The 16,178-nt window shown below is 45.7% G+C and overlaps 1 protein-coding gene across 1 annotated transcript; it reads right to left on the reverse strand.

Annotated features, from left to right (window-relative positions):
* Positions 1-738: 738 nt before the first annotated feature.
* Positions 739-15,402, reverse strand: LOC112818243 (transport and Golgi organization protein 1 homolog). Its single transcript, XM_073890458.1, has 12 exons — positions 15,009-15,402; positions 11,590-11,721; positions 10,112-10,175; positions 9,815-9,953; positions 7,690-7,791; positions 6,744-6,804; positions 6,601-6,636; positions 6,454-6,521; positions 6,236-6,330; positions 5,148-5,211; positions 2,540-2,622; positions 739-938 (listed from the first exon to the last, which is right to left on the reverse strand). The coding sequence occupies exons 4-12, from the start codon at positions 9,877-9,879 to the stop codon at positions 739-741; spliced, it is 774 nt and encodes a 257-aa protein (XP_073746559.1). The 5' UTR covers positions 9,880-9,953; positions 10,112-10,175; positions 11,590-11,721; positions 15,009-15,402.
* Positions 15,403-16,178: the final 776 nt, after the last annotated feature.

Consider the following 16,178-nt stretch of genomic DNA (forward strand, 5'->3'; position numbering starts at 1 on the left):
GCACTGGGTGTTATGAACAAACAATGAATCATGGAACACTGCATCAAAAACTAATGATGTAATATATGGTGATTAACATAACAATAAAAAAATTAAAAAAAAAAGAAAATAAAAAGGGGTCTTTGCCTTATTTTTGAAATCAGGATTGACAAACTCTGGGCTGATGTGTTATACTCTCTGTGTAATGGTGTGGTCTGAAATGAACATCTTTTCATGATCATCTGCATGGAGCTATTTTCATTTAAACAGTGAGAAGGGGGAGTGGCCCACAGCCCAGATATTTTACATATTCTTTTTCGTTTTTTCCGACAGAGAGACAGAGACAGAGAAAGGGCAAATTGTGCAAGAACGGGGAGGGTGGGGGGAGAGAGAAACTCCTAGGTAGGCTCCACACTCAACGCCGTGCATGACTTGTGGCTCAATCTCAGAACCTTGAGATCATGTCCTGAGCAGAAATCAAGAGTCCGATGCTTAACCCAGTGAGCCATCCAGGGGCCCCTGCAGATTCTTTATGTACTTCAACTCCTATTCTTCTAATCACCTCAGAAACCAATATGATCCCCTTTCACAGATAATAAAGCTGAGGCTCTAGAGAGCTGGCCGCACTGAGAGCTGGCATCTGGGCTGAGAAATCAGGAACACGGGTAAATCCGCAGGATGCTGTGACGAAGTTCAGGGAGATGCAAAGTGCAGGCAGAGTGGTGACTCAGAGGCAGAGGTGTAGTGACTGGGATCCAGCTAGTGTGGATCCTGGTCAATACTGAATTCCCCACGAAGAGTCTGGCTCAGCCCGAAGGCCAAGGCAGCCACTCTACTGATCTCAGTCCCATCTTCACTTTTTCTCACTGGGGCCCACAAACTCAGGCAGACAAGAATCCCCAAAGGAACCAAGTTAAATTTCTCAAATCTCCACCACATTCTGTCACCCAGTTCAGAACCTTCAGAAATCCAGCGGAAACAACAGTCTTTATAGAGTATGAAGGAACAGCTTTATGGCAATAGTGATGTTCTGGTACAAATAACTGCATTATCCATACTGTGTGATGGACACAGGCAGCAACTTGGTGTGGATCTCACGGTGTCCTCGAACTCACTGCTCAGGCTGCTGGGCTGCCAGGAACCGCCCCCGCTCTACACTAGAGAGGCCCATCCACTCCCCTGAGCACCTCCATCCTTCTCATCCACAGCCTCCTGTTTCTAGAGACTCATGGCTCCCTCTCTTGTCCTTCAGATCCATCGCTGGTGTTTCCCATTTATGGAACACAACATCTAAGTTGTTTAACTAATGTGTCCCTCCTTGCTCTCAGACACATTAAATTTCTAATGTTCAGAGTAGGCGTCATCCCCGATGGACTCTGAAAAACAAACTGAGGGTTCTAGAGGGGAGGGTGGTAGAGGGATGAGTTAGCTGGTGATGGATATTAAGGAGGGCACGTTTTGCGTGGAACACTGGGTATGATGCACAAACAATGAACCATGGAACACTACATCCAAAACTAATGATGTCATCTATGGTGATTAACATAACAATAAAAAATTAAGAAAAAAAAAGAGTAGGCGTCATCCCTCCCATAGCACGGACTATCGTCTGTAGTGTGTGCGTGTGCATACCGCTTTGCCCAGATTTCGGAGAAGAGTGGTTTCTCCTTCACAACAAAGGGACCTGCCAACCACCTCAGTATCAGTAAAAGACAAAGTGCATCAAATGTATCTCCTGAGCAACCTGAAGAATGTTATCATGTTCATTCTCCCATAACATGAGAGGCCTGCATGCAGGACTGCTATTCCTTATGGAGGATGCCCCAGCTTCTGTATCTGACCCACGTCAGAGAAAAGACAGAAGAACATCCCATTGGAAGTGACTCAGCAACATTCCAACACACCGTCTACACCTGCCTAGAGCATCTGCCACTGTTTGTCATTCTCATCACCCTTACCGGACAAGAGGGTTCCCCACAAATATTCACTGACTGCCGAGGACAAGGGACAGACCCCTACCCGAATGATTAATCAAGGAACAAAAGCATGGCTTCGGGTGTTTATATAACTAAAGAAATGACAGCTCAAACTCAACACGCTGCAAACAAAGTGAGAGTTGTGTATCATCCCTCCCAGACAACAAATGTGGACTCTGGACGTGCACGATGGTAAGAAATATATGCCTCGATTGTGTAATAAAGACACTTCCTTCCCCAAAACGGCACCTCCCCCACTGCTCAGTGCACGGAAATAGCCAAGCACAACACATGTATGTCCTGAGAAACTTTAGGATGTTAAAACGTGCCCAGCCAGGATTCCCCTTGTAATGTCAAGGCTTCAGCAAAACTCTGTGTTTCTTCCACCGACACAACCCTAAGGTGATGATCTGGAAACAGAGAAGCCTGTAGGCTCTGAATGAGGACTTAGCATTTTGAAAGGAAATTACACCACACACAGATCCCAGGACAAACCCAACAGATACAAGGTCAGGAGAGGGTGCTGCCCAGACAGGAACAGGATTCCAGAAATGATTACACCTAAAAACAGCCATAGTATTTACCTGGCCCTTCTGTGGGACCTTCTTGGGCGGGGTGTCGCTGTTGTCCCCTTGAGCGCCACAGGTTTCTGAATATGACTGAAGACCTAGAAGGGATGGAGATGAATTTAGACCGGCATTGACTGTGCAGAATTCAAACCAATGCTCCAAACCTGCTGCCATCACATTCCGTTCTCTCCCACTCTCGGGTCCCTTCTCAGACAAACAGCATTTCCCACATGTTCCTGCTGGTGCCTGCATACAAGGGGAAGCCCTGTCCTTCCCCCTCAAAGAAGGGACCACAGCCCTCCATATTGCTTCAGGTGTTTTCATAGCTAAGGATAAAACAGTCCGGGCTCAACCAGCTAAAAATGAACTGAGCTGGGGCACTGGTTGGCTCAGTCCGTTAAGTGTCTGCCTTTGACTCAGGTCATGATCCCGGGATCCTGGGATTGAGCCCTGCATCGGGCACCCTGCTCCTCAGAGAGCCTGCTTCTCCCTCTCCCTCTGCCTGCCGCTCTGCATACCTGTGCTCTCTCTCTATTTCTCTGTCAAATAAATAAACAATATCTTAAAAAAAAATGAACGGAGCAGTGTGCCTCATCCCTCAACAGCCCAAAATGTGGTCCCTGGAAATAGCCTGGCTGATAAAGTTTATGTCTGACTTTCTGTAAAATGTCTTAATCTCTCTACAAGAGACACCTGCTACCCAGATCAAAATGGAAAAATGACACAGCCTCACAAAGTAATAATAGTGTAGAAACTGATGAATCTTGGAATGTCTTTAGCCAGGGGAACCCCTGCAATACAAACCCCTAGGGCAGCACTTCTACATCTTCTCCAAAGTCTCCTTGTGGAGAAAGATGGATATGCTTTGCAAGTCAAGACCTACTGTTCAGATCACTTTACCAAATGCAGGAGGTGGAGGTGGTTGGTGAGGTTCACGAGGCCAGCAGGGTGAAGGCTGTGAACGTGGCCCATAATACAGGAACGGTGATAATGTAGGACCCCTGGGGTAAGGCCCGCAGGGTGGTCCTAGGAAATGACGAAGCCCCTGTGCATCCATACAGACATAAACACACAAAATAAACTATAGGTTGAGATGAGACAGAAAAGTAACACCACCAACAAAACTGACACCAAAAGAAACAGGTCTCAGCACCTACAAACTTCCCCATCACCACATTCCAGGACAGGAGCATCTGTGCCAGAGGTTACCTATCTCCTGCGTCCCACCTGTGGCCTGGGGTGAACAGATGCCATGGGGATAAACTACTGTCACCACATGTTAATATATGTCTGCAACTCTACAGAGACACGGAATCTGCCCCAATGTCTTGGCAAAGTTAATACCAAACTAATAAAAGGGTCTATTGGAGATGGGCTGGCATCAATGTCCAGGACTACACTTCACCCGCCGTGACAACTAGAGAATCAGCTTCTGTATACTGAGCACAGACAGAATGAGGGGCAATGGGAAGCCCAGTGTCCAAGATGGAAGAACAGCCCATCTTGGGTCCAACTGCTGTCTACCAGCCCCCGCCTGATCCCGCTTCGATTCCCTCGTGACAAAGGAGTTTCTACTCTCCCAGTGTGTCCATGGCCACAGACACCGCTCAGGAGACAGGAATTTCTGCAGTTCTGCAGCGGACCTGGAAAAGTGCTGGGAGGTGCACGATCCCTATGAATTAGTGAGACCCAACCCTGTGGATCTGCGTCACCGACATCCCGATGCTCCTTAGCTCAGGCAGGGAGCAAATGACTCGTCCTTGGTGCCAAGAACCACTGAAGGGCCGATTCTGCATCACCGGATGCAAACCAATGTGTCTGGATAGCAGGTGTGACCCTCCCAGGATGGATCAGGAGAGACGCTATCAGTTGGCACCGCCACAAAACCGCATCAGAACCCGCTCACAGGAGCACAGCAAAAACATGTGTGAGGTGTGGGCCCTGCAAGGAGTCACTGGGGTTCCCTCTTGACAGCTGTGCTCCGGGGGGCGTTTTTCACCACACACCTGACACCTGGAGGAGTTCACCTTCATCTCACCCGGGGTGCAACTGGAGGGATTCTGGGTCATGTCTTTACCCACACAGATGGAACGCACATGAGATTGTAGCTCACCTTCTCCAACAACACTCACAGCTGCCCAAAGCACATGGTACAGAATGTGAGGCAGGGCATGGCTTTTCCCATTGCCAGCTGTGAGGATTACCGTAGACATTCTCCCAGGTCAGTCTCCTGACCCGAAAACCAACACCACTACCGCTCCCGCAGGAAAGCAAACTGCAAGGAGTCAGAGGAACTGGCCGACTTCAGTATGGATTGAGATGTTGCCCTCCTCCAGGGTTTTACACACACAAATACACACACACACACACACACACTTGAGTTGAGCATCCTACCATCATTTGCCTCTAAGCATCTACAACTTCGGGAGGAAGCAGGTAAGCTGAGCATCTCTAATGGGGAAGACTGGAGGCTCCTGGGTAAACTGCTTGCATTCTGAAAGGGGAAGGATGCCTCAGATAGATCACAGAACACACCCAATAGCCACAAGGCCAGGACAGGGTGCTGTCCCTACAGGAGTATCTTCCAGAAACAGGCAAAACTGAAAACACCCATAGCATTTACCATAGCCATCTCCGGGACCTTTTCGGGCTGGTGCTGCTGTTCATCGTGGGAACCGGTCTAGATTCTGGATGGGACAAAAGATGGAGGTTTATTGTGGTTTGCATACCCTCCGTACCTTCCTCCTCCATCATAAACTCTTTCCCACACTCGGGTCCCTTATCTGAAGAGAGGGTTTCTCCCCATGACTCTAGTGACTTCTTCACTAAGAAAGATACCAGTCACCTGACTCTTGCGGGAGACACTCCAGGACCCAGGTTCCAGTGTTTCCATAAGTAATCAATCAACAGTGGACAGATTGGGGTACAACTGGCTGGAAATTAATACCAAAATTGGGGTGCTCAATACAGATCCAAAAAAATCACTTTTTCTTCATAGATTAAAATCTAAGTGAGAATAGCCTTGAGTGGGTGATATCAACAAACCCGCAACAGGAACGGCATGCATTCTTTCCTCAGGCCACCAGTTAATGGTGCAATCTTTCAGTCTCTAGATGAGGCCTAGCATGTGTGACTGGCTATTATGTAAATATTGAAGAGAAGAATTGGAGTAGACTAATCGTACAGTCAGGAGCAAAGAAAAAAATAGGCAGATTGAGAAGTAAAGCTGTGGCATTATTCCAATAACATTAGAGGAGTAAAATGCACAAATTTCATTGATGAATATAGTACTCTACTTAACAAATAAAACAAAAATAAAAGAATCTCCATAAGTGGTAAATGCCATTTTACTCAAATAGCCTTTTTTTTAATTCAAAAAGCCTTTACCATTGTGTCAAGTTGGGAAGGGAGCTCAGGCTCACAACTACTCCAGGCTCAGCTCTTCAGTAGGGGGATGGTGGAGGGGGTGGGCGTGCTGGTCTGCAGTCAGGGGAGGGGCATGAGCTCCACCTCTCACAGGGACAGGTGCCTTGCTGCCGGTAGTCACCTGAGGAAAGCACCCTCCCAACACGCCTTCAGACAACCTGCTGGCCTTAGGTAGTGCTTGTGATTCTCTCTAGGACACACAACGATCACCCACAAGAACAGGGAGGACATCAAGTGCTTTCCCAGCAGAAATCAGGCTGCTGCATTTCACAGCATGCTCCCTACCTCTCTGCACATGGTTCCATATCTCGGGTCTTCCCGATATCGGTTCCTGCCTCATGGATCCCTCAGGCGTCGTCTCTCTCCTCATCATGTGCAGTCTTGAATACAGAAAAAGAATGAACGTCTTTAAGAATTACAACACCATGTCTTCTACCAGACAATAAACAGCTTAGCCTTGACCCCTCAGGACACCCATAAAAAGGCACGTCAAACTCGCACACCTGTGTTTCATGTAGGCCTTCTCCCTGCTCTGCTGCAATATCTTCCTCTCCCAAAACCGAGCCTTAACCTGGGGGAGAAAAACACATCCACCCTCAGTTGTGCCGGACTGTACCCCAAACGAAGAGGAGGAAAAAGAAAACACTTACCCAATTATCTAGAGCGCTTCTCTCATGAGCTGCGACCTGAAAAATCAATACACCAAGAGCCCATGTTCAGGGATCTAAGGGTCACTTCCATCACCTGCAGGAGGCACGAAGGGGCCAGTATGTTGGGGCAGAACTCAGGTTACCTTGTGTTTGAAGGTGAGCTCTGCCTTCTGCAGCTGATCTTGCATTTCTCCAATATCTTGTCTGTGAGTTATAATTGCTTTTGTCAGATAAAGCCCAATATTGGCTGTGATTTTAGTTTTTTTAAAGATTTTATTTAATTATTTGACAGAGAGAGACACAGTGAGAGAAAGAACGCAAGCAGAGGGAGTGGGAGAGGGAGAAGCAGGCTTTCCGCAAGAGCAGGAGGCCGATGGGGGGCTTGATCCCAGGACCCTGGGACCATGACCTGAGCCGAAGGCAGACGCTTAATGACAGCCACCCAGACGCCGCTTGGGTGTGATTTTAAATCACCTGCCCATGTGGCCATCCTCCTCTGATCTGTCCCCTCATACGATTTATCCTGACACAGGAAACAATTTCACATGATAATAAATGTACAGTAGGATCAAATCTATCGTTACATCCTCTCCTTACTCGTTTTTCCACACCTGCAGGGTTCAGAGTTGACATATTTTCCTTACCTGATATAAATCTTTCCCTGATTTATCACATGAGAAGTAGCTTTTACCATGAAGCTCTATTGTCCTTTAACTTCTATGCTCGCCATGGTTCCCAGGGTTGCAAAGACCGCGCCATCAGATGGCACTACCGGGTTCATGGGCAGGATTCATCCTACGACAAACTGCTTTCCTCAAGATTAGGACCACTGACACCACCCTTGGGGGTGGAATGGCATGGTGGAAGATTCCACAGATTCAGGCCAGCACTGGGGATCAGGACATGTTTAGTAACATAATTTTGTTCTTTCTAAAACTTGTCTTTTTGTGTCTGTTAATTCTCTCTGGATATGTCATCTGAGTTTTTGTTTATATTACCTGTTAATTGAGTCTAAACCATATACAAAGATTAAAAATACGAAGTGAACAGGGATTTCACGAGCCACTAATATTTAGTGTCTGAACTCACTTATACTTGTCTATCTCTTCGGTAACCAGTTTCACATTTTCCTCAGCAGCTGCCAGTTGACTATTCTGTGCCTTCAGTTCACAGTGTGTATTTTCCAGCTTCCTAAGATGGGAAAGGTATATACACTGTTGAGTAGGCAAGGTCCTGAATTTCTGCCGTTTTTCCTCCCAACACACCTGATGGCCTAGGTTCAAATGACCCCCATAAATGCACAGATTGACAACACAATGAGGGAAACAAAGTGAAGGCCCCATTTAGGGTTAAAGAAAAATCAAACTCGAGGCTGCCAAGTCTACGGCAATCAGATTGTCTTTATACTTCTCTACTTCAATTTATTCTTCATCAAGCCCCCAAATAATATTGCACTTCGTGCCATCTCAGAGTTGGTCTTTTGTCTGAGACGGTGAGGGCTCCTTTCAGGTCAAAGCGAAAAACCATGCTTGACCAACTATACACATTAGGATGAAGCAGGGGACGATCATTAGACTTACACCTCCATGGGGAGCCCTGAATCTCAGACCAAGGCTGTGCCTGACACAGACAATCAACCTGAAAGGAAGCCTTCCAGAATATGGCTTTATAGGCATGGCAACTCACTCCCAGACATTTCTAGGATCTAGAAGTACAATCTCGCCAAATCCTTCGAAGATCCTGGGGGAGGAAAAGTCCAATCTTAGTGCCGGGAATATGTCCTGAAATATAAAACTCTGTGAACTGTCGCATAATCAGGGTGTTATCTTCACGCAACAGATTTCAGATGGAAAATTATCAACTGAATGGAGTCAACCGACTTTTACAAGCCTGAGTTCAGTGATAGTAAAAGCAGCAAAGGAGGTTGCTTAGAAAGTCTGGTTTGATGTGCTGCCCTCAGACTCTTTTGTTCATGGTGTTGGTTTAACCACTTTCAACAGAACACTGGATTTACTCAAGAACACATGCAAAAAGACTCTTAGAAACTGAATCAAAAGCTCTAGACAGAGAAAGACACATGCATTTGCTTCTGGTCTCTCAGGCAATCCTTCAGCAAATGCCTTCTGGAGCGGCTGTGATGGAGTGGATCAGGTGGAATGTGTAGAAGACGGAAAGATGGTCAGGACACTGTACCTATGCCCAAAAGAACTTACCAATGAACAGAACCAAGATGCCAATGACAGAGAGCAACCCCCACCACCGGTGTGGAATGGAATAACACAAAGCTGAGTCTCTAGGGAAGACCAGGTACAGCTTTGCTTTTCCAGGTGAATGAGGGACTCTAAGGTCCTGATCTCCTCCTGAGAAAATAAAGGAAACACTGGACAAAAGAGCCAACTCATATGAGTGAATGCACCCAATTTCTAAAGAGCACATGAAGAAATATGGGACCCACATGGAGAAGAAGGAAGCTTAGGAGAAAGGCAGCCTGGCAGTGGGAGCCAACTCACCAGGACACATCAATACATTCTGGAACAGGCAAGTGAAATATAAAGAAGCTGAACAAATTTATGGGCATGGGCTTGGAAGGGAACAAGTGAAGTTCAGGGTCAGACCGCCAAGGTGAGCCCTAGTGAAACCGCAGGGTTTGGCTGAGACCCAAGAGAGTTACACCTAAAAAAATCAGGTGGATGGGAAATACCCTGGCCTTCTTAGGGACTGGGCTACAGTGAAGGATGTCAGTTCTTCACTGGATGAAGGGATCCAGGAATGCTGGAGCCCCAACCCACTTTCCACAAAGAAACTCCCAGTGTTTCTGCAGCAAGACAATTCCATTTTTCTCTCCACATTATGGACCCAAGTCTCGTACTGAGCCAAAAGTGACTGAATTCAGGGCTGATAAGAACATGTGATGATACTGAAACCAAAAGGACAATGCAGGCAGACCCAGAGGGGATCCAGGTATCAAAGTTTGTAATGATGGTACCTTCCCTCCTCTACTCCAGGGAGTCAAAAAACAAGCACGACAAACGGTTAGAACAGAAACGGAAATGCAGGTTACACACATCAAGGCAGGAAGGGCAGGGACAATTCTACAAAATGCATTTGGCATAATAATCGAGATCTAATTCTAAAAGAAATACAAGTATCTAGACAGGCCATCACATAACTACATACAACAGTATTTGTGACAATTCACACAGGAATAGCTTACTCTTCTGCAGCCACTTGTCTTTGTTTACAGAAATCCACCACAATATCCACTTTCCTCCTCAGCATGTTCAATTCGGCTTCTTGAGTCGTTTTCAAAAAACTCAGGGCATTGTAGTGGTCTTGCAATAACTCCTCACATTCTGGAAAGGGATGTGTATGTATGTGCACATGACCTGAGAACTTGGGTTTGACAGGGAAAGGAGAAGGGCAACACCTTGAAGGCAGGAAGGCATTCTTTCCCTTCCCAATGCAAACTCATTACCGCCATATGGGGATTTCTTGCCCCAAAATAACATACCCTGCGGTGCTCATTTTTTGGCCCTCAAGGCTCTCTGCTCTCTATCCTCCAATTCATCTTGGCCCTTTAGGAAAGATATGAGAAAAGGCATTCAATAAATCATGATCACAGGACAATGTGAGGATGCCTAACAGGAGAGGATCATGCAGTCCAAAAAAGAAAGCACTTAAGGTATAAGAGAATCAGGAGAAAGTAAGCAAAGTGGAAAATAGTTCAAGTCAAAGAACTCAGAAATGGCTTTCTTAGTGGCTTTTATTCATATATATATGCACATACATAGATATATACACATCTTCCCCTCTTCACATTGAAAATGCTCTGTTTGGCATTAAGATGAAGGGACTGTACAATTGGGCCAGCCATCGCCCTTCATCGCCCAAGTGTCTTGTGGGGATTTTCTACAGATCTTGGAGGGCAGGGCTGAATGATGGGTTCATTACCTCGCTGTGAAGTCAAACATACTTCCTAGTCCTTGAAAGAGCAAACCTCTTCATGATGGTTCTAAGGGGAATCCCTGCTCACTGCTCCATAGGAGTTTCAGTGCCCAGATGCACACTCTACTGTGGTAAACAGCAGGCGAGGATGCTGCACTCCCCTCACCCCGTGAGCCAAAAGGCTCCCGGAGCCACATAAAGGTAAAAGTCAAAACGAACTCCTACCACATCCTGATCCTTGACCTTCTTCTCTCTCTCAGCTTGCAGGGAGCCAGTGCCCAACCAAGGGTGTCATTTAACTTTTCATAAAATGCCTCAAACTTTATGATGTTCTCCTTCAACAAAACATTTTGAGTGAGTAATAATGATACATTCTTTGGGGCACATGGGTGGCATCTGGGTAGCACCGTCGGTGGAGTGTCTGACTTCTTTCGTTTTGGCTCAAGGCCTGATCTCAGGGTTATGGGATTGACCCCTGCATCAGGCTACAAACTCAGCATGGAGTCTGCTTGGGATTCTCTCTGTCCCTCTGACCCCATCACTCATTTTTTCTCTCACTCTCAAATCAATCAGTTAATTTTTAAGAAATCAACAGGAAGTATATTCTCAGACCACAAATGACAAAATTAACATTAAGTGCTGAAAAATAGCTGTAGAATGACCAAAAAATGGAGAGTACACAATAAACTTCTAAAGAGCACATGGGTTGCAGGTGGATGGATAGATGAAAGAGATGAAGGGGAAGAAGACTACACTTACTGTGATGAGCACTGAGAAATGTATAGAATTGCTGAGTCATGTTGTACACCTGAAACACATATTACACTGTTGGCCAATTATGTTTGAACTTTAAAAAAAAAGAACGTATGAATCACAGAAGGCACTGCAACACAAATTTAAATGTATTTCCATCTAGGTGATCATCAAAATTGATGTATTAGAGGGAAATTTATATTACTGAATGGATAGAAAAGGACCAGTGCCTATACTATTTTCTGCTTATTTATGAAGAACAGTATATATAAGCTACTTTAGTATACTCACAGCGAGGATGGTTCTCCAGATATAAATGAGAAACACACAAACTCCCAAAGAGGCAGTGATAATGGGAAATTTCCATAGAATTCCAACCTCATCAGGGCCAAGAGGGAAATGGTCAGGCACAACACGGACAAGCTGAGATAACATGTGAGACGATGAGGAATCTCAAAGATTTACAATGTCTCTGTCCCAAACAATCAACTTTACAAACCCTCAACCAGCCTCCCCCAGGTAAGCATACCTCTTAACTGCCTCCCCATGGAGGAGAAGGAGCACAGAGGGATTACAAAGGAGCAAGGGCAAACTTTTGGGAGTGATGAGTGTGTTTACTATCTTACTGTGCTGATGGTTTCACTGTGTTTACCTATGTCAAATACCAACAAACTGTATTCTTTTTTTTTAAGATTTTTTTTATTTATTTGAGAGAGAGAGAGAAAAACAGCATGAGAAGGGAGAGGGTCAGAGGGAGAAGCAGGTTCCCTGCCGATCTGGGACCCCGATGTGGGACTAGATCCCAGGACTCTGGGATCATGACCTGGGCCTAAGGCAGTCGCTTAACCAACTGAGCCACCCAGGAGCCCTCCAACAAACTGTATTCTTGAAAAAGATGTTGTGATCATATATACAATATATCACACCAAAGTTGTAGGAAAAATCTAATAGGCACATCTTAAGAGGTTTTATTTTGACTACAAACACGTGGCAAATACATTTCTTTAGCTAACAGAACTGAAGAATTTATAAGCCAACATAAAATAGACAAGCTAAGTAAATGTAAACGTACAGTAGGTAAGAAGTCACTGACTTGTATTGTACATCCACGAAGGACCTGGATAAACTGCTCTGGAACATTTCCAAAAACATGCCCCAAGTTTATGGAAGGATGAGAGAAAGGAAGAATAAAAAATGTCCTAGACATATAAATGAGAATGTTCTATGGACGGAGATGTTTATAGATAAGGACATGAGTGAGAGAGAGACAGGAGGCTTCTATTAGAATAATATGGCATTATTATTCCAACAAAAATCAAATAGAATTACTCTTTAGTTTCTGAAAACAGTGATGTTTTCTTTCAATGCCCACTTTGCTTCAAAATCACAGCCCAAACTGTCAGATTTCAGGAGTCCATAAAGATTTTCATAATCTGGTGATCTTGTTTATTTGGATGATACCTGTGACATTTTCAGTTCCTTGAACACCTATTTCTAAACAGCCAATGAAAGGCATTCATGCTCCTATTTCTTATTATTGTAACTAAATCAGTCAATAGCAACTCTAAAATTTAATTTCTTAAAAGATATTATTTATTTATATGAAACACGACGCAGGGGAAGGGGTAGAGGGAGATAGAGAAGACTGCTGGCTGAGCATGGAGCCCAAGCAGGGCTCAATCCCAGGACTCTGGGATCATGACCCGAGTCTATGGCAGAAGCTGAACTGACTGAGCCACCCAGGTGACCATGAAATTTCATTTCTAAAAGAATACAAAATCCCTGCATATGGACACCAAAACAAAGAACGCATCTCATTTTACAAAAACTGGAGTTCCAAGTATTGTAGGAGACAAGACGCTCACAATGCAATTCATACTAATTCACACGAATCTTGAATGTTGTGCAAACACAACTCTCTAGAATGTAACCCTGAAATCGATAACATTTTCATCTTCAGCCCTCACAGCTGAGGTCAAAAACACCTGCGCTGGTGGGAAACATACACGGTCCTTGATCAGCCGCTGTCTGAAAGAGGACATTACCTATATGCACAATGGTTCATCATGGGGATCAAATGCCCAAAAGACAGAAGCCATCTTGTCACAAATGGAAAACGCCTCCAGTCGTGGCCACTTGGTATATCTGGCAGCTGTCTGGATGCTGACCAGTAGCTGATTCTTAAATAGATGACATCCAATGGGGCCATTAAGACTAGGTTCTCACAGACAATGGCCATGAGCAGGTGGAGGAGGGAAATGCAAGACCAGTTAGTTTATGCAAGAGCTCAGAGATGAGGGAGGGTGAGAAAGTTGAACTGATCTATGAGATGCAGCCTAGGAAGACGGGAATATTTCTAATAAAGACTACCAAGAAATTCCCTCCTTTGAAGACCCAAAAGAAACAGAATCTAGTCTACTTTGACTGGAGGTATTCATGTGGGATGAGTCGGCCTCAACACAACGGTTCTTCCTGACCACTCTCACTTTGCAGATCCCTCTCTAAGAATCTGGTGTAGGCTGATCTAAAGAAGTCTGCTTATTTCTAGGGTGTTGCCTGTCTGTCTCTCTCTCCTGGGGGTAAGGGTTTTATTTTTTAAGGATGAAATATTCAAACTAAGAAATTGGTATTTCTTTTATCTTTGGACGTTCCTAAGGACATCAGGAGCTTTTTATTTTGGGAAAATCAATACTCTGTACATACTGGTCTAAAGAAAGGATAGCAACTCATTCATTTTCTGATCACATCACTCCATCAGATTCTCCTGTGACAAAAGTTCCAGCAAGATGCGATAACTTAGCATCCGCTGGGCTTCTCGGGGCTCCCACGGACCTGGTGGGACACAGAGTCCCCGGGGACAGCCTCCAAGGCCAGAAGGAAAGAGCTGACTCAGAAGTTGTTCAAAGTCAACCAATCAGGAAGCACAGAGCACAAAGGACATTTCACTTGTTAACACTCGAGTCCCAACACCAAGGTGTAAGATGCCACTGTTCCCAGGGCTGCCAAACTTCATAAATATGAACAATGTGCTGATAGGAAAACAAACTACATAGAAGATGGACCCTAACCCTGCAAGGCTTGAGGCAGAATCTTCACTGGGCTTCCAGATGCCAGTCTAATACCCACAGCTCCTATGAGGTTCCTGACATTTTTAAAGACCTATCATGCAAGCCCCTTATTTAAGACAAAGTACACAATGGCTATTTGTATCTTCTGAAATCCATCCTTCTTGACACCATAAACCTAGTATGCTCAGGTTTCCATCCTGCCAAAGCTGCTCTTTTTGCACCAAGCAGCAGAGACAGGACCCAGAACTTGATGTGGACGGCTGTGCCCACAAACCCTTCAGGCTGACTGAGAAACCTGCCCTGTCGTGCTCGCTCTTTAGAAGAACTGCAGTTCTTCTGGAGTGCCCACCAAGAAACCACTGAAAAAGCTATTATTTAACCAGCGTGTGAAAGAACCCATTAGGAAGGAAGACATCACCAGCAGCTTTGAGTCACCGGGTGGCTCAGTCAGTTAAGTAACGACGTCTTGGTTTGGATCAAGTCATGATCCATGGTCCTGAGGATGAGCCCCTCTTCAGGCTCAGGACTCACTGAGCAGCTGCCTTGGGGTTTTCTCTCTCTCCCTCCCCCTCTGCCCTTCCCCCACACCTGTGCCCTCTCTCTTTCAATGGGAGACACCCGTGAAGTGCCACGTTTACTCACATTTGGGTTTGGGGAACTGGAACACCGGACCAAGAATAGCGAGAACAACAGCCTCTGCACCTTCATGTCTTGGTCCTTTCAAGGGGCGCTGGGGTGCCGGGGAGGAGGTGGAGATGCGGTGTGGCGTGGAGGGCGGGGTGGGTGGGTAGGGAGGGGTGGGAAGGGGACAGGGTTTTAAGGAGGGATGGGAGCAGGGTAGAAATAGAGGGTGGGATTGAGGAAGGCGTTTGTCAGGAGAAGAAGGGGTCAAGGACAGTGTCAGGGTCAGATTAAGTACTCGAGGGGAGGTTCAGGAAGGGGAGTAGGTCAGCAGGTGAGTAAATCACTAGGTCAGGAAATCACTAGGTCAGCATGAAAGAGTAGCAGGTTAAGGGATTGGAGGAGGATTCACTGATCTCCAAGCCTTTCCCTGGTTGAACCATTCCTTAGCAACCCAGAGGCTATATATTCTCTCAACCAATCAGTTGCCTTTGCCCCTGGTAGATCATAATGGACACCCCGCGTGACCTCATATTTCAATAGCCTCTTCCCACCTGGTGCCCCACCACCACGCCATCCCAATAACAGGTCCTCTCTGGAACTTTGGCCGTCCTTCTTGTTTCTGCTCCCTCCCAAACCAAGTGCCTGTTCCCCTCTTCTGGGCACGCTCTCCTTGCTTCCAGAACTCCTGTCCTAGAGCCATTGTCTGAACAACATAGAAAGCAAAGCAGGACAGAACTGCAACAATGAGCAAATACAAAATCAGAGTGGGAGGTTTCAACCCTCTCTCAGTGACTCAAAGCAGACGGAATATCCATAACATGTAGACCTTGATAGCAAATCATCTTAATCCCACAGCTATCTCCATATGTCTGTCCACATCCATATGCCACGGTGGAGGACACATTAACTTTAGGCATATAGGATTCACTTACAAAAATGCTCCCGATCTAATTTGGCCAAAAGGGAAATTTCAGCATGTTTCAGAGGCATGAAATCACACAGAGAATGTTGTGGTAATATAATGTGCTAGAAATCATGGATAAAAAGCTAACTAGAAATTCCCATATGTTTAGAAATTGAGAAGTACCTCGAGGTGCCTGGGTAGTTCATTCCTTAAGCGTCTGCCTTTGGCTCGGGTCATGATCCGACGGTGGTGGAATCAAGCCCCACATCGGGCTACCTGCTCTG

This window comes from Callorhinus ursinus, unplaced genomic scaffold (assembly GCF_003265705.2).
Source record: "Callorhinus ursinus isolate GAN/ISIS: 27379988/994484 unplaced genomic scaffold, GSC_fseal_2.0 scaffold239, whole genome shotgun sequence".
Lineage (NCBI taxonomy): Eukaryota > Metazoa > Chordata > Mammalia > Carnivora > Otariidae > Callorhinus > Callorhinus ursinus.